Source organism: Odontesthes bonariensis, chromosome 10 (assembly GCF_027942865.1).
Source record: "Odontesthes bonariensis isolate fOdoBon6 chromosome 10, fOdoBon6.hap1, whole genome shotgun sequence".
Classification (NCBI taxonomy): domain Eukaryota; kingdom Metazoa; phylum Chordata; class Actinopteri; order Atheriniformes; family Atherinopsidae; genus Odontesthes; species Odontesthes bonariensis.
Genome location: NC_134515.1, coordinates 11,104,918 through 11,125,636, shown reverse-complemented (window position 1 = coordinate 11,125,636; position 20,719 = coordinate 11,104,918). Strand labels below are relative to the sequence as shown.

The following is a 20,719-nucleotide window of genomic DNA, read 5'->3' as shown; positions in this document are numbered from 1 at the left end:
TATCAAACCTGTAGTATTTTGCCATTATGTGTTATGTGCACTGATGAATTGGATATTAAACATTACATTTTGCTGTTAGAGTTCACCCTATACCAGACAATTTGTGAATGTAAGGTTGAAATACATTTACTTAATCAAGATTTGTCTTTCTGGAATGTTGAAGATGTCTTTTGGGTTAAACTATTTCTTCATATCTCCAAGTGGTTGCCAGTGAGAAATAAACTTCTTGTTAAGTTGTTGTAATATAGATAGAACAGTGTGTAGTTTGGTCAGTTAAAAATGTGTAGTGTTGTTGTGGCTCCAGAGTAGAGTAAAATAAATTACAATGGGAAAATGGGCTACTGTAATGAAGGTAATCTTCATTACTGACTTTTGGTCTTTGAGGTCACATGAGTAGTATTTTTAATAATGTGGCATAAATAAATTGTCAAATGTTTTATTGAATGTGTATATTAACAACAGGTGGGTGTGCAGGTCCTGTGTTGCCCTCAGCGGGGAGTGAGGGGGGACCAGGCCTGTAAAGGGAAACATCCAGTCAGTTAGTAGCCTGAAATGCTCTGTGATAAGGATACGTGTAGCTAAAGGATGTGATAAACTGTGAGGTGACTATGCTGTTTGGAATTGTGAATTCTGAAATTTGTGTGTAAAGTCATTCACCTATGTCTCCTCTCCAGGGTGCTCAGTCAAAAGAGTCCCTACATTCAGTCTGCAGCGTTTGAAGGTTCCGGGTCGTACCATGTGCTGATTAGTGTAGGGGGGAGTGCACCAGAATCAGTTAGGGGAAGTCTTTGGTAGATTTGGTACTTTTGTTTAGACATGCTAGGAATTGATTGATTTTATAATAGAGGGTAAATGTATTTTAAGGTTTTTGTGTGTTGTTGTTATGGGGATGTGTAATGGGAGGAGCAGAATCCCCTACGGGTTTGGTTGGTGGAGCCAGAGTAGGATATAAGGCTGCCAGTTGGACCACGTGAGAGAGTTGGTCCTGTTACTACGAATGCTGCTAGGACCACAGTGCTCCTGGTCCGCAGTATGTGTCCATGTTAAAGTGTATGATTGATGTAAATGTTGGTGAATAAAACACCCGGTTGGTTCATCACTACCTCTGCCTCAAGCCTCCTACCTTGCGTATCCAGCTGCTACATGGCCATCCTAACAGATACATATGTCCATGTACAGTATTCTAAATCATGTAAGCACAACCTAATGATTACTGTTGGTCTTAACCACCCATTATTTTACATTAAATATGTCAAATAAAATTAATTTTTATTTTCTTGACGTGTCTTGTAAAATGGCAACTGGAAACAAACTTTAGCCAAATAGACAGTTTTTAATCTCATTATTACAATGGCAGGTTATCACATTCACAAATAGGCTAAAGGGCTGCAAGGCAAAGACAATGTTGAACAGTTGTTTTACAGACATCTAAGATAGTGTTAATAATGGGATGAAGAAGGTCCTGTCTGCACTCAGATGGGAGGTAAGATGACTATGATGGGAGCAGGAGAAGACAAGCAGGGTCTGAAATGATAGCACATGTTAGTGGAAAGATTCATGAGATGACAGCAATAAATGTGTGATGCAGATTTCATCAAAGCATCCAATACAGAATAGAGCATATTAATGGTTGGACTATGGGATGTCTGATGCAGGCAACAATAAAGGCTCTGGAAGTAGTCAGAAAAATGAAACGGATTGAATCGGTGGCAGAGGTTGACCACGGGCAGATGGAAGAAAGGTGAGAGAAGTCATTGTTTCTAGATAAAAGAACATGATAATAAAGTCAACAAGTAAAGAAGACTCTTGTAAGTAGTTAGTGACGTAAAATGCATGAACTTTTTCTTTTTCCTATGTAGTGAAAGACAGGAGATCCTCATGGAAATTAAAATGAACATGGAGAGGCGAGGACTCCAGTGAATTTTGGGACAAAGAAAGGTTTCACAAATTCTAAAGTGTGTTTGATATCATTTATATCATGTGATCAATGATTAAACCCATATTTAATCATTTTTCATACAGGTTCTGGTTTTGGATGGTCCAAATGAAAAGAAGAAAGAAAGCTCAGAGGAACTTTTTGAATTTTCAATGACCAAATAAAGTTTTCACAAATAATAAAATGTGTTTTAAAGACTCTGTACCCTCTTTAGAATAATTCTATCCAGATTTGAGCTGTCTAAGTAATGTAGTTTCCATACAGGACCCAGTTCAGGGTGATCAGAATAACAAAAAAGCAGTGAAATGGCCCTGTTCTGTATTTTCACAAATCAGAAAAAGGTTTCACAAATCCCAAACAAGATTTTAATGAATCTACAACCTCTTTAGAATAATTCCATCCAGATTTGATCAGTGTAACTTTTGTAGTTTCCATACAGGACCTTGTTTTGGTCGATCAAAATGCAAAAAAAGCAGTGAAATGGCCCTGTTCTGTATTTTCACAAATCAGAAAAAGGTTTCACAAATCCCAAACAAGGTTTTAATGAATCTATAGCCTCTTTAGAATAATTATATCAAGATTTGAGCTGTCTAAGTAATGTAGTTTCCATACAGGACCCAGTTCAGGGTGATCAGAATAACAAAAAAGAAGTGAAATGGCCCTGTTCTGTATTTTTACAAATCAGAAAAAGGTTTCACAAATCCCAAACAAGATTTTAATGAATCTATAGCCTCTTTAGAATAATTCCATCCAGATTTGAGCAGTGTAACTTTTGTAGCTTCCATATAGGACCTTGTTTTGGTCGATCAAAATGCAAAAAAGCAGTGAAATGGCCCTTTATGCCCACCCCTTTAATGCGCGAATCGGAGGCTGGCGAATCGGATGCCAACTTCAGCGTCGTGTAATCCTGTGGGCTGTGTGAGAAGATAGACTCAGGCTCTGCATGACCTGTTGCTGCTAAACAGGCAGCGCTGTGGGCAACAGTTGGCCTGTGGACTGTTGTTTGACCACTAATGACGTTACGTATTATAACACAATATAGCACTAGCACATAGCAAGCCTCTGTAACGTTACTTAAGTGAAATAAACAATTCAATTAGCCGTTAGCGCACCCTGCTAGCCTGCCTGACAATATGAGGCGTCAGATATCTAACACAATCACACAAATTAGTCAACGTGAGCTAAGTTAGCAAGCTGTATGTTTAATCGAAATATCAAACAGAGTAGGCTAATAACGTGACACCAATCATTTTAATACGGTTTTATCTACTTAACAACAACTCCACCACTGCCTGACCACTGCTTCCTGGCTCGCTGGCGAGTGGCGACCATGACTTGCTTGTCAGAAAGACGTCGTTGGTGTAGACACTTGTCACTCAAACATGTCTGACCAATGGGGAAGCACCCGCCCACTGCGGTACGTTTGTGTCAAAATGATTTAAAAAAAAAACGACTTCAAAACTTTTTTCACTTCATTCAAAAAAAAAGAAAGTTCAATCAAAAAAAAAAACACTTCAAATGATTTTTTTTTTTTTTGCATTTAAACAGTTTTTTCTTTGATTGAAAATATTTTTTTTTGATTGAAAATGTTTTTTTTTTGATTGAAGCAACTTTTTTGGGATTGAATAATTAAGACACAAATGTCCTACCCATAACATGGTCCAAACACAAAAAAGATTACTTCAATCAAAGAAAACATTTTCAATCAAAAAAAAAGTGTTCAAGTGCAATTTTTCGAGTCTCAAATATTTTTTTGCATTCAAAAACATTTTTTCTATGATTGAAAAGGTTTATTTTTTGATTGAAGTGATTTTTTTATTGAAAATATTTTTTGTTTGTTTGAAGCAACTTCTTTTTTGATTGAATTATAAAGACACAAATGTCCTACCCATAATATGGCCCAAACACAAAACAACAATACTTCAATCAAAAAAGTTGCTTCAAACAAAAAAACCTTCACTTCTATCAAAAAAAACATTTTCAAGCAAAAAAAAATAGTGTTCAAATGCATTTTTTTGAGTCTCAAATATATTTTTGCATTCAAACACTTTTTTTCTTTGATTGAAACGGGTTTTTTTGATTGAAAATATATTTTTTGATTGAAGCAACCTTTTTTTTGATTGAATAATAAAGAAACAAATCTACCTCCATAGAAGACTCCCCCCTGTTGCTGAAGACTGATAACTGCAGTAGATGGTTCAGTTCTGTCATCTATGGCAGGACTCTGGCAGCATGGGGCCATTTCAGCCACTGAAACAGAAAACATCATGTTGCAGATACATGATGTAAACATAAATGTTTATTCTGCATGAACATTTGCAACTAAATTTAAAAAAGCTGTGAATAATATACTGATAAAACCATATAAGCCAAACCTTGAATAGTTGCACACCAGACTGTGCATCATATATAATTCCAGATTGTTTAGCATTAACAAAATTATGTCTTTTTTTCCACGATTCTCCCATATCACATTCTACTTTCTGGATCTGGATCAAGAAAAGATTTCCCTCACCTCTGTAACCCTGACTGTTGATCAAGGTGAAACACTCACCCTAAACTGGATTAAGCAGGTAGAAAAGGAATGAATGGATGTATGGTTGGAATGAGGGGATCCAGAGTAAATGCTGATAATTAGATGTGAAAAACTGTGGGTCTGGAGTCCGGAAAAGACCATTTCAAATCAATCATTTTGTTGAAAGGAGAATTATTTACAAGTTATGTAGACTTTAACTGATTAAAGGCAAGTTTAGCCCAAGAGCTTTTAATGCACAATATGGAGAGAATTTAGTCACAAAATAGTCACAACTCTGTGTTACATTTACAAATATGTCCCAAAATGTACTCATCTCTTCTTTATTTTTTTTTTTCACTTTACAATGCAATTTAAATTTATAAGTGTTTTTATTTCTGGTTTATTCCCCTTTTTCTCTCCATATTTATTTCCCCGAGCAATAACTCCAGGAAAGAGACACAAAATTATTGACTACAATGTCTTTAAGATACAATAATACCACCCAAGCTTTAGTTTGATTAAACATAGCTTAAAGGCTATAGCATAGCCTTTAAGCTATGTTTAATTTTTAAAAATTAAAAAAATTAACGTTTTAATTTTGTTTGTTCTTCTGTTGACATTTGAAAATAATGCTAGCTTGAGAGGCAACTTTAATGTTTTTGTGGGGTAAAGGCCTTTAAATTAAAAAAGGAATCAAAGTCATTTTCATAAATGGGATAAGAAAAATTAATGGTATAGAAAGTGTAATACCAAAGTCATTGTATGCCCCTTTTAGACATGAAACCATTTCTGTTTGATGGCAACCAAACATTGGAGTTTCATGTATTTCCAACGTTTTTCATACCACTTAGGCTAAATGAAATCATCCATCATGCAGTGCCAGGAGCTGAAAGAGCTTTGGGGATGAGTCTTGTGGTTGAATGAGTCTTAGACAGCTTGAGAAAACTAAATGGAAGTCAAAGATTTACAATGGTACTGGGGTTTCCATCTTGTTCATCACCGTATGAAGATCTAAACGACTACTTTCTCACCTGAAAATGTTTCAAATGTTGCTAAAGTTTACAGAGTTTAGAGCTTAAGCTTAAAGCTTTGAACATTTGCCGCGATTCAGTGTATTCAAGGTGGCTGAAGCCCCGGTTCATGTCCCCGTTCTGCACGTATTATACGTTACGAACGGCTCTCGTTTCTTGATATTCAGAGTTTTGGATTATTCTGTCATGGAGCAACCATCGAGGAAGCGTTCCCAAGTGTGGGAATATTTTGAGCCAAACAGTTCCTGGTCACACCAGCCTCCTCTGTTCCCTGTGAAAGAGTATTTTCCAAAGCTGGAGAAATTGTCTAAAAAAAAAGAAACCGTTTGAGCTCTTCTACTTTACAAAAACTACTTTTCTTGAATAAAAACACCTGAAGTAACACAAGCACCCTCTTTATTACACCAAGCACACTCCCAAAGAAAATATGAATGACAAACCAAAAATTTTCACATTGTTTTTAAATTATTATTGTTTCAGGGGTAAAATCAATCTTTAATGAGGTACTAAAAACACATATGTGCAACACACATACATACATAAGTGTTATTATAGTGTTATTATATACACAAGAGATGCATCACATTCGCAGGGTTTCGTATGGTGCAGCAATCGCTACTGCCAGTAGATGTCACCCAAGGGAATTGAAGGAAGCTTCGGGTAGTGAACCACTTTATGACACAATGGTTCAAAAATGATTCAATGCTTCAAAAAGCCTCATTTTGCCATCACTAGTAACCAGGCTTGGCTTAACCAGGACGGGAAATAACCTCAGGGAACAAAGACAGGACAAGTAAATACTCATGGAAGGATCACAAAAAGGGTAAGAGACTTGAAGTTACCACATATGGCTAACACTCAGGCGCGGAAGGACTGGCAGCATGCTCCTTAAATGCTTCTCCCTGATGAGGGGAGACAAAACAACTCCTGGAAACCCAACACAAGTAGCTCAAAGGAACGCCAGTTTTATAGCTTCTCTCACCAGCAAGAGTTTTCAGCTGTGATAACATAATTGAACAAGGGTTTTCAAGGGTTTTCTAATCATCCATTAGTCTTCTATGGCAATTAGCAAACACAGTGTACCATTAGAAGACTGGTGTGATAATTGCTGGCAATGGGCCTCGATACACCTATGCAGATATTTAATTAAAAAAACAAACATTTCCACCTAGAATAATCATTTACCACATTAAGAATGTATAGAGTGTATTTCTGATTGATTTGATGTTATCTTCATTGAAAAAAAACAGTGCTTTTCTTTGAAAAATAAAGTGACCCCAAACTTTTGAATGGTAGTGTATATTTCCTAAAAGATATGTATTTTTATTAAATCTACTTTAAAGAAAAACTCTCCCGCTCCACCCTGTTCTCTTGTTCAGATTTTTGTTGGCAAATGCTAAACTCGAGCCATGAAACACAAAGCTTAGGGGACATGGTGGTTTTTGTCCTATTGGATGATGCTAAAGGAGAAACAACCGTATTGTGACAACAATCACATGTCATCCTGAAGGGAAATTTAGAAGCACCTGTTAGTTATCGAGATAAATCACCTATAATCACCCTGTGGTTGCGTTAAAAAAACAAAAACTCAGAGGACCATTGTTTGCTAAACCAAAAGAGACTGCACAGAACTCTGTCCTAATACATCTACAAGAAGAGGATAAATGCTAAAGTTCAGCCTAAAATCAAATAAATTCTAAATAGACAGCTTTAATCCCGCTCCTTTCGTTTCAAAATCCACTGTGACATTAAATACGTGTCATGTAAAGTGTCTGAAATGACATCAACACAAATTTAAGAAACCGAAAGCCTGATGAGATGTTTCACGTTCTTTTAACCTGCCTCCTTGGTTGGGAAACAGTTGGGAAAAGGCAGAGAAAAGGGCAGGAGACATTAGAAGAGCAAAAGGATCACAACGGAGGGGCAGAGAGCTCAGGGGGAGGAGCAATGGCATAGCTCCAGCCTTATTTAGGGGGTGTTTGTCTAGAAGGCTCAGCTGTTCGGGGGAATGTCCAGGAATAGAAGGAGGTAGAGTAAGAGGGTGGAAAGAGAAGGAGAAGAAGATAGAAACAAAAATATATAATAAGAGGGAGAGCATTTTTCTCTCATACCTCATCTAAAGTCCTCTCACATATTTACACCTTTTTCTTTCACCCAGCTAGAGAAGGACTTTTTCTGGAAAATCTGAGTGCAGTATCAGCTGCTGCCGTCAGTCAGGCACCAAACAGGCATTCAAGGAAGGGGTGACATAAGTTGGAGGGCATGGAAGCTGAATTTGCTCTGTAGCTCTCCGGGGAAGAAAGGGGTGATGACTGGGAGAGGAGGTGAGGATGGAGAAAGGACATGGTGAGGATCAAAACACTAAAAGTAGAAGGAGGGAGGTATGAAATGTAAGTGTTGCCCAGAGAGGCAAGAGTAAGGAGGTGTGTTGTGGGAAATGCTGTAGATTTGGGGTACGTAATAAGAAGAGATTAAATGAAAAGTAAATGCTGAAAAAGAGAGCCATTCATGTTCTCCTATTATCCAAGTAATATTTAGCATAACTCTTAAGTGGTTTTGTGGTTGGTGACTTTGAACTAAATAGAGAAAAAACTGATGTGCAGTATAATTCAGCCAACAACACTATTTTAGCCTTTATCAGAATCAGAATCAGCTTTATTGGCCAGGTTTGACTAAACAAACAAGGAATTTGACTCCGGTAAACTTCACTCGCAAAGTACAACACTCAACAATAACATAAAAGAATAAAAATTAGAAATGCAGAACAGTAAGAATGGAATTGAGTATGGGTGGTAAATAGGGATGTGTATGAGAATAATAAATACAGTATGTACATTTGCAATAAATAGACACTATGGGTGGGAATGCTGGGAATGTCCGCCTTCTTCTTGTCCCTGTCAGTGTACTATGGTCATGGACACCTCAACAGGTACAAGAAAAATGCAATAATGCAATTGATATAATTGAAGAGGGTGAGAATTGTGCAATAGTGCAATATTGCAATATCAGAGTAGGCAGGTTAAGGATTAGGTATAACTGTAGTGCAAGGCAGTTCAGTGCAATAACAGTGCAATTACACGCAATGCATTAGCTTTCACAGACTTTTAAGGGGAAGTTTGGATTTTTTAACCCCTGGACCTTATTTCTGGCATAAAATACGTTCATCTACTCACCGATAACAGTTTGGTGAAAGTTGCCGTCCTTCGGAAGATATTTAGATCACTGGCGATCGGCATATATCCATATAACGGGAGAGAACAGGGCAGAGACAATACAGCCTCTAAATAAGGCATTATCTGTCTTTGTTTCACCAATACTTTAAGACCAATGAATGAATGAGCGCGTACTATTGCACTGTTATTGCAGAGCTGCCGTGTTGTTGTTATCGGGGGCAGCACTGCTCCGGTAAGGACGTCCATCGTACTCAAAAGTCGTCGTCCATGTCGTCAAAATCTGATAAATATCTCGCCATGTTGCACAAAACTAGCAGTAGCAAACTCTGTGTGAAGTTAGCCGACCGTCACAGAGCACGGAGTGAATGAGCTGTAAATAAATAAAGCTATGCTCCCAGTTCTTAGCCCAGCTTATGGCTCTGTAGCACTTGGCCAAACAAGAGCAGAGGGGGTCTTTATAAGTAGAAGGTGAGGTTTAGATGTTAAAATGCTCCTCTATAACCAGCATTTATTCATACTTCATTTGTTAAAAATAGTTATGTTAGAAATAGGAGATGGTTGAGACCTCTGATAAGGTTTTAAGAAGACAGTTTTAAATAATGGGATGGAAGTGAATGACTTGAAAGGTTAGCAGACAAGAAGACCTTTGGACCAGAATTGCAATGACAGAGTTAAAGGATAAGACCATTTTTTTTTGACATTGGGCCCTTGATTTCACATTATAACATGATGTTCTACTCACCCCTGCTTGTTGTTGGTAATTTGGAGCTGTTCCGAAGATATTCGTGAGGCGTCTGGCTGCTCTCTTGAGATATTCCGCCATGAAATGGTTTCCTATGGGCAACGTTACACAATATTTTATTAATTACTCTACATTAGCACTGATAACGTGGAGGTGCGTCGCTTACTTAAAAAAATCCTGGTTACTGTAATTTTGAATTTTTGTCGTAAAGTGGGTGTTACTGACGTCCTCGTCGTGCTACTGCCACAGACAGCCCACAGACCTGCTGCCTATTTATTCATTCGGGTAAAATTCAAAATTACATTAACCCGGATTTTTTTAAGTAAGCGACGCACCTCCACGTTATCAGTGCTAGTGTACAGTAATTAATAAATTATAAACAGCATAGTTTGTGCCTGTATAAGCTTGCCCATAGGAAACCGTTTCATGACCGAATATCTCAAGAGAGCAGCCAGACGCCTCGCGAATATCTTCGGAACAGCTCCAAATTACCAACAACAAGCAGGGGTGAGTAGAACATCATGTTATAATGTGAAATTAAGGGCCCAATGTCAAAAAAACGGTCTTATCCTTTAAGTATGTGGTGAGTTTGACAGTGTAAACTGGGATAATCCAAAAGGCTTGAGCCAAGGTTGGATTTTTATTAGGTTTGGGCAACGATTAAAGTTTTTTAATCTAATTAATCACATGATTTCCCTGATTAATCACGATTAATCGCATTTGTACGCAAAATCCAAAAATTAATTCAAAAGTAGTGTATAGCCTTTAGCATTTAGTTTTATTTTAAATGTGCTGCCATATGAATGAAAGTGCCATAACATTTGTTGTGCAAACACACTTTTAACATCAGCATCTTTCTGTAGTTTTTATGTAGAAGCCTCGCTCCACTGTCTGTTTCCTTGAATGACTTGCTGCTATCAGTTGTGTGTTTTGCCTTTAAGTGATATTTTAGACTGGAACTACTACGCTGAGAAGACAATTCAACTTGGCAGTGTTTACAGATGACTTTGGTTCTGTCGACTCCGCCGTCTGGAAGAACTTTAAAATGAAAATGGCCGAGTAAAAGTTCCGTACCCTTCTCCATGTTTGGTGGATCCGCCAATTACTTTCTTTTCCGGTTCCGCAGCAGACAGCAAGAGACTTTTACAATAATAAAATAAATTTAAAAAAAAATATATATAATAATAATAATTTAAAAAAACTGCGTTAATGCGCGATAAAATATTTATCAGCGTTAAATAATTAGCAAGTTAACGCGATAATAACGAGTTAACTCGCCCAGCCCTAATTCTTATCTATTGGTGTAGACCCAAAGGTTTTCGGTTTCACATCCTCCATCCATTGTCTATACTCACTTTATCTAAATCAGGTTAGCAGGATGGCTGTAGCCTAGTCCAGCTGCTATGGGTGGGAGGGTTCACCCTGGATGGTCCATCAGAGCGCCTTGTGACTGACTGACATGCTGTGCTAACTACAGATTGCCTGTTTGTGGTTTCATTCAGATGTAATTGTTTTGTTTACCTGTTGATAGAGTGAGGAACAAATGGGTGCGGTATGGAGTACAGCCTTGTGAGATAATAAGTCTCCTTGCACTCCTCTTAAGTTACTGGAGACATAGGTGAAAGGGCACATCAACAGCAACAAGGACTGTGAGGCAGATAGATGGATTACCAGCCAGTGGGAAATCTGTGCATGCAGACAGGTGTAAATCTGTGTGTGAGTGCATGTGTGTGAGTCTGTATGCTCTTTGGATCCTGATCAGAATGTGAAATCAAGAGTCCATCTGCACCGAGATGCCTGGTTGATCCTGTGCCAAAATAACCTCCAGCTGCCTGATGCCTGTGCAGTGTTTTCTTTTTTTTTTGTATGACTGTCAGTGAGCTTGTCTGTTATCTAAATATGGGGGATTGGCGAGTGTGCCACACTGGGGGATGTCCATCCGGATATTGTAAGAGGGTGCCATCTAAAGTTGGATTTGATTGGCCAACTCTGATCTAAGGAGGGGTCCCTGGTCCAATCCTGATCATTTTCAGTAAAATCCCAGTTGGATGAGAGGGTACTTATTGAGTGGAGCAAAGTTAAAGAGCTACCTGAACTGTGCAGGAGGGAGACTTTCTTTCCCTATCGACTCGTCCTCTTCCTCGTCTTAGTGTCTGTTGTTCAGCACAGCCTGCCGCCATGGTAAGAAACCAAAAACTGAGAAGGAGGTAAAAGGAGACAAGAGGAATACAATTTAGTTTGATTTTTATCTCTGCTGATGACGATGAAAGCAACATGACAGAAGATGGAGATGATTATCCAAAGCAAAGGCAAAGTTGTTCTGCTTACCCACAGTCGCCCTTCAACTCTTTGTCTGAAGCACAGTTGGATTTATACACGAGCGGCGTTTTGTTTCTTGGAATTCTGGAAATTCTTGGGAATTCAACTTTGGGGAACGCGCTCGCCACAAACAGACATAGAAGTTTCTCTGCCTGCTAACCTGCTTCTGAAAACTTGTGTTGACACGTTTAACCTCGTAGGGACTTAACACTGCTTTTGTGCTCCATCACTTTGTATCTCAGCTCAATGCGATTGATATTTAGATTCAAGAGAGCGATACTAAAGATAGAAAGCACACAGCTGAGTAAAGTGAGAAGACATGCGTCTTTTTCCGACTGTCCTAACTTAGGCATTCACCTTGAGAAAATCCCTCTCAAATCCTCGACAAAGCCTCACCATATAAATAGCTTATAAGTGAACAAATGGGCGGGTTCGTGTGACCTTAAAAATGTTAGAATAGTTTAAAGGTCCTCTCAAGTAAAGTGGGAAAGAGTAATGTGATTTCATTTAATGGAAATCACATTGAGGATTACTCAAAAAATCTCCCAAACTGAACTTACACTTGTTTCTTATCATTCTAAAGAAAAACTAAACATATGAAGAATGACTCCAGTTCGATATACCGTATGATCGACACATACAGTTTAAAGATGTCTGCCTGATAGTCTCAATCTCTGGACATGAAAACAAACTTGGAAGACGCTAAATGTTACAGGGTCCAGACTTGAATTGTCATCCCGAAACTCCTCGGTTTGCAGATGTTATGTTTTAGATGATTCCACTTTAAGATCCATCACTAACAAGTTCTGCCAGATGGTTGAGGATTAAACATGACGTCTTCTTGATACGAGGCTATTTCCAGTTCTTGGCTGTCACCTTGTCAATGATCTCAGTGCGTCGGGTTCATCTTTCTATAGATTGAAGTGTGAAGAAAAGCTCTTTTGTTAATTCTGGCTCAATAAGAAAGGAAAATAAAATGTTTTATATTTTCTACAACTCATTTATACTTTATATTTCCCACAGAAATGTATTCTTTACAAATGTTTGGTCTTTTCAGCAGACGCAGCCCATCCTCCGGTTTTACCGGAAATGTGTAAATGTGAAGAAAAAAAAAGTCAGAATCGCACCCTGATAGTCATTAACACAGAATTAAACATGTAAAAACTTTAAAGTTGGAAATGTCGTTACTAGTATGGAAAAGACAGACACATTGTGTTCCTGTTTGAAATGCAGACAACTTGTTAAAGTCTAACTTCAGTCCCGGGTCAGGGCCTAACTCCAAAAAACAAATTAACAAGCCACTTGGTCCGGGAAGGTTGCTGGGAGAGGTTAGGGAGAAGGAGTGATGGCCACTACCTAAGAATGCTGACTTTTCTCCTCTGAATCCCCTCCAGCAGACAATAGGGTCTTAAATAGACTTTTCACTTTTACCAGGGCTGGGCGACTTCACTCGTTATTATCGCGTTAACTAGTTAATTGTTTAACGCCGATAAATATTTTATCGCGCATTAATGCAGGTTTTATTATTGTAAAAGTCTGTTGAATGCATCACATTCACACAGTTACAGCAAACCCCACGAAGCATGGAGTAATAAAATAAAAAATAAACGAGCAGATAACAACATCGTTACAGGTGCTCCTCGGTCTCTGTGTGAAGCTCACGAGCTAACTGGCGCTAAATCCTGTTTTACTAGTTTCAACATAAAAGCACGTATTTCAAAATAAATTTAAAAAAAACTCCTGCATTTACAGCCAAGTTGAATTGTCTTCTCACCGTAGTAGTTCCAGTCTAAAATATCACTTAAAGGCAAAACACACAACTGATAGCAGCAAGTCATTCAAGGAAACAGACAGTGGAGCGAGGCTTCTACATAAAAACTACAGAAAGATGCTGATGTTAAAAGTGTGTTTGCACAACAAATGTTATGGCACTTTCATTCATATGGCAGCACATTTAAAATAAAACTAAATGCTAAAAGCTATACACTACTTTTGAATTCATTTTTGGATTTTGTGTACAAATGCGATTAATCGTGATTAATCAGGGAAATCATGTGATTAATTAGATTAAAACATTTTAATCGTTGCCCAGCCCTATTAATTTTTTCACTACAAGCCACACTCACCCATTCTCACACACACTCTCATAGAGCAGGTCTCAGTCTGTACAGTGCTACATTCACACACTAACCGACGCATGTACAGGTGGTTCTGGGAAGCCGGGATCATCGACCTTCTGATTGGCAGACGACTGTGTCCATAACACGTTGTTCTGAAGCTGTTCCAAGAAAAAGTGTCGATGGATAGGTTTGTCCAAAGGTTCGAAGTGTTGTAGCGTCACAGAAAAGAATGTTTTTCATCCGCTGTTGTCGCTGTTTGTATCAAGAAGCATTCAGGTGATGTGAACCTGTAACCATGTGTTTTTCATCCCCAACTCTAACTCTAATTTAAATATTATCTCAACTTAGCCCGTTTTTTACGACTAACCCAAACCAACTACATCTGATAGAAAAGTCAAAAAGTGAAAGGTTCTTGGACAATTTAGGTCAGATGGGACTAAAACTTTGTTCTCTTATGTGACAGTCCACCCCAGTCTACTGTACCTCCTTACAAGTACTTTTTCAACATGTAATAATTGGGGAATATCACATTTGGGCAGTTTGACATAATGCAGAGTGTAACATGTTACAGTTTGAAAAGGGTAAAGGCGGGGATATAACATTTCTGGAGCATAGAATATTTATCATTTTAAATTTTTTGAGCATGGATGACATTTTTACTAAATCCAAAACAAAGGCATGTGGTGATTTTAAAAGGTAAACGTACATTTTTGGTGACCGGAAAATCATAAAGTAGTGAACTTGTTGTTGAACTGCTATATTTTGAGGCTGAAGGTAATGGAGAAACACAGTGTGGTGTGGTAATTAGCACCGTCATCTCACATGTTCTCCTCATGCATTAATAGGTTTTCTCCAGGCACTCCGGCTTCTTCCCACCATCCAAATTATGCCTTTTCTTTTTGACACGTTATTAACAGTAATCTTGGCATTTAACTGCTACTATGCATGAAGGTTAAAAGCTGTGGTTTTCTTGTTCACATAATGGAACCTGGTACCTTTTAAATGAATGTACATCGAAGATTTCTTTGCTATGGAGGCTCAAATACCTCTAAAAGGGTCAATTATTTCTCAACGTTTTACAACTGAATCTGTAAGTACTCCATAAGTACTTGTACTGTACTCTCACCATTTATCTTTCTCTGACCTTTTTTCATTCTCTTCTTAAGCCCACTGACGCACAAAGTGACGCCCGCTCCTTCCTGACTGAGGAGATGATTTCAGGTTTATCTTTTAAATAAAGTCACTCCACTGACTCTCAGATGGACATCACGGGGTCAGATGCATATAATTGTGTGCATGAACAAAGGCAGAAACGCGCATTAGCAGAACTTTTGACAGATGTATAAAGCTGTCTACAGTTTTTTTTTGCATTAAAACCTGTACTGGAAATGGGTTTAAGGAGGATTTGATGTGGGGAACAAAAACATTCTACAAATTATAGTACAAATTGATGAAGTAAAATGAAAAAAAAAACAACTTGTGTATGCATATGTATCCCCCCTGCCCTGAAAGGCATTACCTTGTAGTGCTGCACATCTCTCGTTATCAGTGCACACTCATCCCTTTATGGATATTATCTTGCAGGCAGGTAAAGTGTAGACATGTCTTCTTGTCTAAAGGCATCGTTTATGCATCTGACCGCTGGTGTTTATTTAGATTAAAGTTGAGAAATGATTATAAAATTATTTAAACTGAAAAAAATGTTTGCGTTATCCCTGAGGCTCTTTGTCTATTTTATTATTTTACACTTGAAGAGATGCTGTTGACCATAAATTAAAGTATTTAGGCCAAGCATTTTCCGTGCTGCTTTCTACGTATCTGACTTTCAACTATTTTCCTCTTTCACTCAGAGTTCAAGGCTGCCTTCGACATGTTCGACACAGATGGAGGCGGTGACATCAGCACCAAGGAATTGGGTCAGGTTATGAGAATGCTAGGCCAAAACCCATCAAGAGAGGAGTTGGATGCCATCATTGAAGAAGTTGATGAAGATGGTGAGAACACTGTCAGATCAAAAATATATATATTTCTCTTAACTTTACCCCTTCAGCCTTGATCACATTGTTTTTCAAATGTCAGGAAACTCCCAAACATATTATAATATATCTTAAGAACTGTATATGATAATATGCTTTGTTATAGGTGAGCTGATTTGTCCCTTTAATCAGAGCTTATCAAATGCAATAAGTGGACAAAACATAAAAGTGTTATGTTGCATATCATGTCAGAAGACCTCGAAGACTGCAGTAAAAAAGATTTGAACAAATAAACCCTGTATAGAACTGTAGCAGCTCTGCAGGTACCTCCTGCCTCTTCGCTGATTCACTCCATCTCCCCTCAGGCAGCGGTACCATCGACTTTGAGGAGTTCTTGGTCATGATGGTGCAGCAGCTAAAGGAGGACCAGGCTGGAAAGAGCGAAGAGGAGCTTTCTGAATGCTTCCGTATTTTTGACAAGTATGAGACTTTACAGTAACACAAAGCTAAATGCAAACACAGTAAGGTACTTCGTGCCGTCTTCTAATCTTTGGAAAGACTTACTTTTTTATCTATGATCTGATCTCAGACTTTACATGAAGTTTTTTAAGGCACTATTAAAAAAATACCTCTTTAAAGGGATAGTTCGCCTCTTTTGACATGAAGCTGTATGACATCCCATATTAGCAATATCATTTTTGAACATTTTCTTACCCCCTGCTGCGTCCTGTGAGCAGAGTTCCAGTCTCGTTTTGGCGTTGACGAAGGTAGTCCGGCTAGTTGGCTGGGGTTTAAAAAATAAAGCGTCTTGCTTCTCAAAACAATATGCATTCAAAAGAGTAATACAATTGTATCACAAAATCGTTCCTCCAGAAAAAGTCAGACCTCACAATCGCTTGGCGCTATTTTTGCCTCCCTTCATATCAATGCATTCAGCCACCTAGCGATAGCCGCACCTGTTACGGTGTTTACTGCTCGGAAGCAGGGGAGTGCTCGGTCTGCACTTCGGTCTGCATGGTCTACACAGCAGGCAGTGATACGAAGGTAGAGAGAAATAGCACCAAGGGATTGTGAGGTCTGACTTTTTCTGGATGGACAATTTTGTGATGCAAATGTATTACTCTTTTGAACGCATATTGTTTTGAGAAGCAAGACGCTTTATTTTCGGGACCCCAGCAAACTAGCCGGACTACTTTCATCAACGCCAAAACGAGGCTGGAACTCGGCTCACAGGACGCAGCAGGGGGTAAGAAAATGTTCATAAATGATATTGCTAATATGGGATGTCATACAGCTTCATGTCAAAAGAGGCGAACTACCACTTTAAGAGCTATGCACTCAGCCTGCAGATCTGTCACGTTACGTAGTAGTAGAGTTAGAGAACCCTAATAGCTTTTAATAAACAAAGCAGTGACAGAATGTCCAAAATCAGAGATCCAAAACGTAAGGTCAAGTCTGGCAAGAGCAGAACATGACTTACCTTTGGAAACTACACACAAAAATGACAACAAGGATCTGGGTACTGAACAAAGCAAAGCTGGAACTAAAAATACTGAGGGAGCTAATGACAGACACGATGCAGCTGAGGCATTTAGCAAACTGGGACTTGGTGTGAATCCACAACAGGAAGTAAACTCAACAGTTTACTCAACAGAGACAGCTCTACAAAACCTCAGTATCTGCCAAGGATACCAGTACAGCCACACCAAGTTTTAAAAGTGGGAGACAAAATGCTAACTGCTCTCTCTTCCTCGTTTGGATCCAAAAAAGATCCCAAAGCAAGACCCTTCATCTATTGTTAACTTTCAATGGACTAAGCATAGATTTAGAAGATGTAATCTCCACCCACTCTTTTAAGCTTAGAGATTGATCGACTTTCCAGTGTAAAATAATCAATTTAACTATAATTATTATACTTTTTAAACAGTTGATATTTGAGGTCTGTGCCCATGAAAATTTCCAGAATTGTAAGGAAAAGTTAACATTGTTTTTATCCACAGGAACGGGGATGGTTTCGTCGACCGGGAGGAATTCGGAGATATCCTCCGTCTCACTGGAGAACCCGTCACAGAGGAGGATGTTGATGAGATGTTTGGTGAATCAGACAACAACAAGGATGGAAAGATTGATTTTGATGGTGAGATTGAGCTATGCATAGCAAAAGGTAACATGCAGGCTAAATACAATATGTCGAAGGAAGACTTTATTTTCAGATGCACTGATATTTTCAGCAGTTAAGCTTGACTGTGGCTTATTTATGACTTATTATAACTTTATTCATACAGCACCTTTTAAAAAACTTAGTTTACAAAGTGCTTTACAGAACAAAACAGAATCCAAACAAGATAAAGTTAAGACAACAAACGAGGGAATAAAAGTACCACATTAATGGATCAAAGGATCAAAATGATAATAGCAGTTAGAATAAATATGTAAATAAATCAAAAATAAATAGATAGATGAATAATGGATAAATAAAATGAGTAAAAATAGACAATAGAACCCACAGTCACCTGAATGCCAGTCGATAGAAATTTGTTTTAAGAAGTGATTTAAAAGAAGATACTGAATCTACAAGCCTTATTTCCTAAGGCAGGTCGTTCCAAAGTCGAGGAGCCCTGATGGCAAAATTACGATTTCCTCTGGATGTGAGTTTTAACTTCAGAAATGACAGAAAAGTCCTGCCCGAGGATCTAAGGCTGCGGGGTGGCTCGTATAGGGTCAACAGCTCCATACAAGCTTTAAAAGTGATCAGCAAAATTTTAAAATCAATTCTAAAACAAATACAGGGAGCCAGTGAAAGGCAGTGAGAACCGGGGTGATGTGACAACGACTTTAAATGGCTTCTCACTGGCTTAAATATATGTTTGAATATAGGTCTAGTGTAGCCTGTCAAGTATTGTGGAAAACAATTTTATAATCCTTGTTAATGGGAGTTGGTAAACTTGTATTGATTCTTAATGAGTAGTAAATATGACGCTGGAACCATTTAGCTTAGCTTGTGCAAAAATACTTGCTGTTCCAAAATGAAAGGACATAAGAAATGACAATTTGTTTTTTGTATTTTTATGAGTAAAAGAAATCTCATCTGGCAAATTCACAATGACTTCTGAAAGTCTTCTCAGTTTGCCAGAGAGGCTTACAACTGATTCAAAGTAGACTGGTAGTAAAACTGAAAAATGTTTCAGGGAACAATGAAGATTTTTGCACAGATGAAGTCACCACAATAGAAATTGTTGGAAAATTTGCTGTTCCTATTAGGCTACATAAATTTGTGTTTTTGGTGCCCAAGTGACAATATTTTAACAAGATGGTGGAGAGATCTGGACTGGACAAAATAAGCATCTTTTGAGGCCTAATTATCTTCTTAATTCTGAATTTATTTTTGAAAAGAACCACCAGCACATTAATAAGAATATGACAAACTTAATGGCTGAGAATTTCATGTGAGAAGTTCATGGTTTTTGATGGGGAAGAAGCTTATCATTGTCGGTCCTTTCTCTTTGGCTTCATCTCTGAAAAGGGTTGCGAGATATATCTTTCCTATATGCTCTATGTTTGCATGCACACAAACCCTTGTAAGAATAGCAAAAAATATAGAACTTATTGGATGAATTTGAAACCCACTCCCTCAATTAGGATTTTTAAACTGATCTGCATTGAAATTAAAGTTATTGTGAAGCAAAAAGAAGCACTGGAACTTTGGCCTTAGTTCTCAGATGCTAATTCACGTAGCTGACGGATGCCTAGATTATATTCTTTTGAAGTCAGTCTATCAATAAGTAGTGTGCATTTGACTCTGGTCCATGAGGTGATGATAACCTTGTTAGTTTTTTGTTACCCAAACAACATTTGCCATGTCAATCAAGCCAGTCAGGCCCCCAAACATGCCTCATTTTTATGCCAAATAAGTTCTTAATTTATTCTTGCTTTATTGATTCATTTTCAACTACCTGTATATTGATCAGAAACACTGAATTTATCTAATGTCACCGAAACGACTTGTTATTAGAATATAAATGCGCATTTCCTGAGAAAAGCTGATGCACTTCAATGGTAGACAGAAAGGTTTCAGAGCCAGTGTTCGTCACTAGGTCTACAATTAAAGGCACTTCCTGTGCCCAGCTTCACATTGGCTTAATATAAGAACAATATTAATTGTTCTGTAATTAATTTTATTGCTCTAATCAGTAGCCAATTGCAAAGTAGTGAAAAAAAGTGCTATGCCTTTACAAAAATCCATCACACACAGGAACTTACTCTGCTCTCACAGTATATGACCTGACATGGAGTGATTGGATGAATAATGTAATCTTCATGTATATTCATCCAACTGCTTTAGGTTTATGGACTGATTGAAACTTGCTGTTGCTTTCTTCTTACAGAGTTCCTGAAAATGATGGAGAACGTCCAGTAATCAAACCAGCTCTACATTCCTTGGCGATCCTGACTTGGGGAGAATATAAATCTGTAACGGAAGTGCATAAAGAGCAAATTCTAAATGCTGTAAAAAAATATTTAGCAAATATAAATTTTATAGCAACTGCCATGTCAAAATGGATACAAATTTGATACCTTAAGCCCCATTTAATCCCCCACCTCCTCACATGAAACCAAGAGGCTTCTTGAGTATATCTATAAATATCCATTCAAACCTTTTAAGACGAAGGCGCTTGTCCCCTGGCCACCTCCTTGTGTTGACCACCCAGACCCAGCTGTCTCCTTGGCAGCTGCTGTTTGGCTAGAAATGTCACACCAACAAGCTTCTGCCCCATCCCTCCTCCTACTCACCCTCAAAACTGAATGTCTTCTCCACCCTGAAACGTGTTTTCTGAATAAACCAAATTTCTTCTACGACTCACTGTTCATCTTTGCCTATTATTCTGAGTTCATTCTTGTTAGATTAC

The 20,719-nt window shown here is 38.1% G+C and overlaps 1 protein-coding gene across 2 annotated transcripts; it reads left to right on the top strand.

Moving 5' to 3' along the window:
• Positions 1–11,457: 11,457 nt before the first annotated feature.
• Positions 11,458–20,669, top strand: LOC142390642 (troponin C, skeletal muscle). Of its 2 annotated transcripts, none has more exons than XM_075476242.1 (6): positions 11,458–11,578; positions 15,003–15,057; positions 15,687–15,830; positions 16,178–16,292; positions 17,813–17,949; positions 20,198–20,669. In XM_075476242.1, the coding sequence occupies exons 1-6, from the start codon at positions 11,576–11,578 to the stop codon at positions 20,227–20,229; spliced, it is 486 nt and encodes a 161-aa protein (XP_075332357.1). In that variant the 5' UTR covers positions 11,458–11,575; the 3' UTR covers positions 20,230–20,669. The 2 variants fall into 2 exon arrangements, with proteins under 2 accessions (XP_075332357.1, XP_075332356.1); XM_075476241.1 differs by lacking the exon at positions 11,458–11,578 and adding an exon at positions 13,800–14,926.
• Positions 20,670–20,719: the final 50 nt, after the last annotated feature.

Excerpts from the sequence above, each read along its gene's own strand:
- LOC142390642 (XM_075476241.1), top strand. The coding sequence starts at position 14,843 with ATGTACATCGAAGATTTCTTTGCTATGGAGGCTCAAATACCTCTAAAA. Across the intron at positions 14,927-15,002 it reads AACGTTTTACAACTGAATCT|CCCACTGACGCACAAAGTGA; the intron begins GTAAGTACTCCA and ends TCTCTTCTTAAG. Across the intron at positions 16,293-17,812 it reads TGCTTCCGTATTTTTGACAA|GAACGGGGATGGTTTCGTCG; the intron begins GTATGAGACTTT and ends TTTTATCCACAG.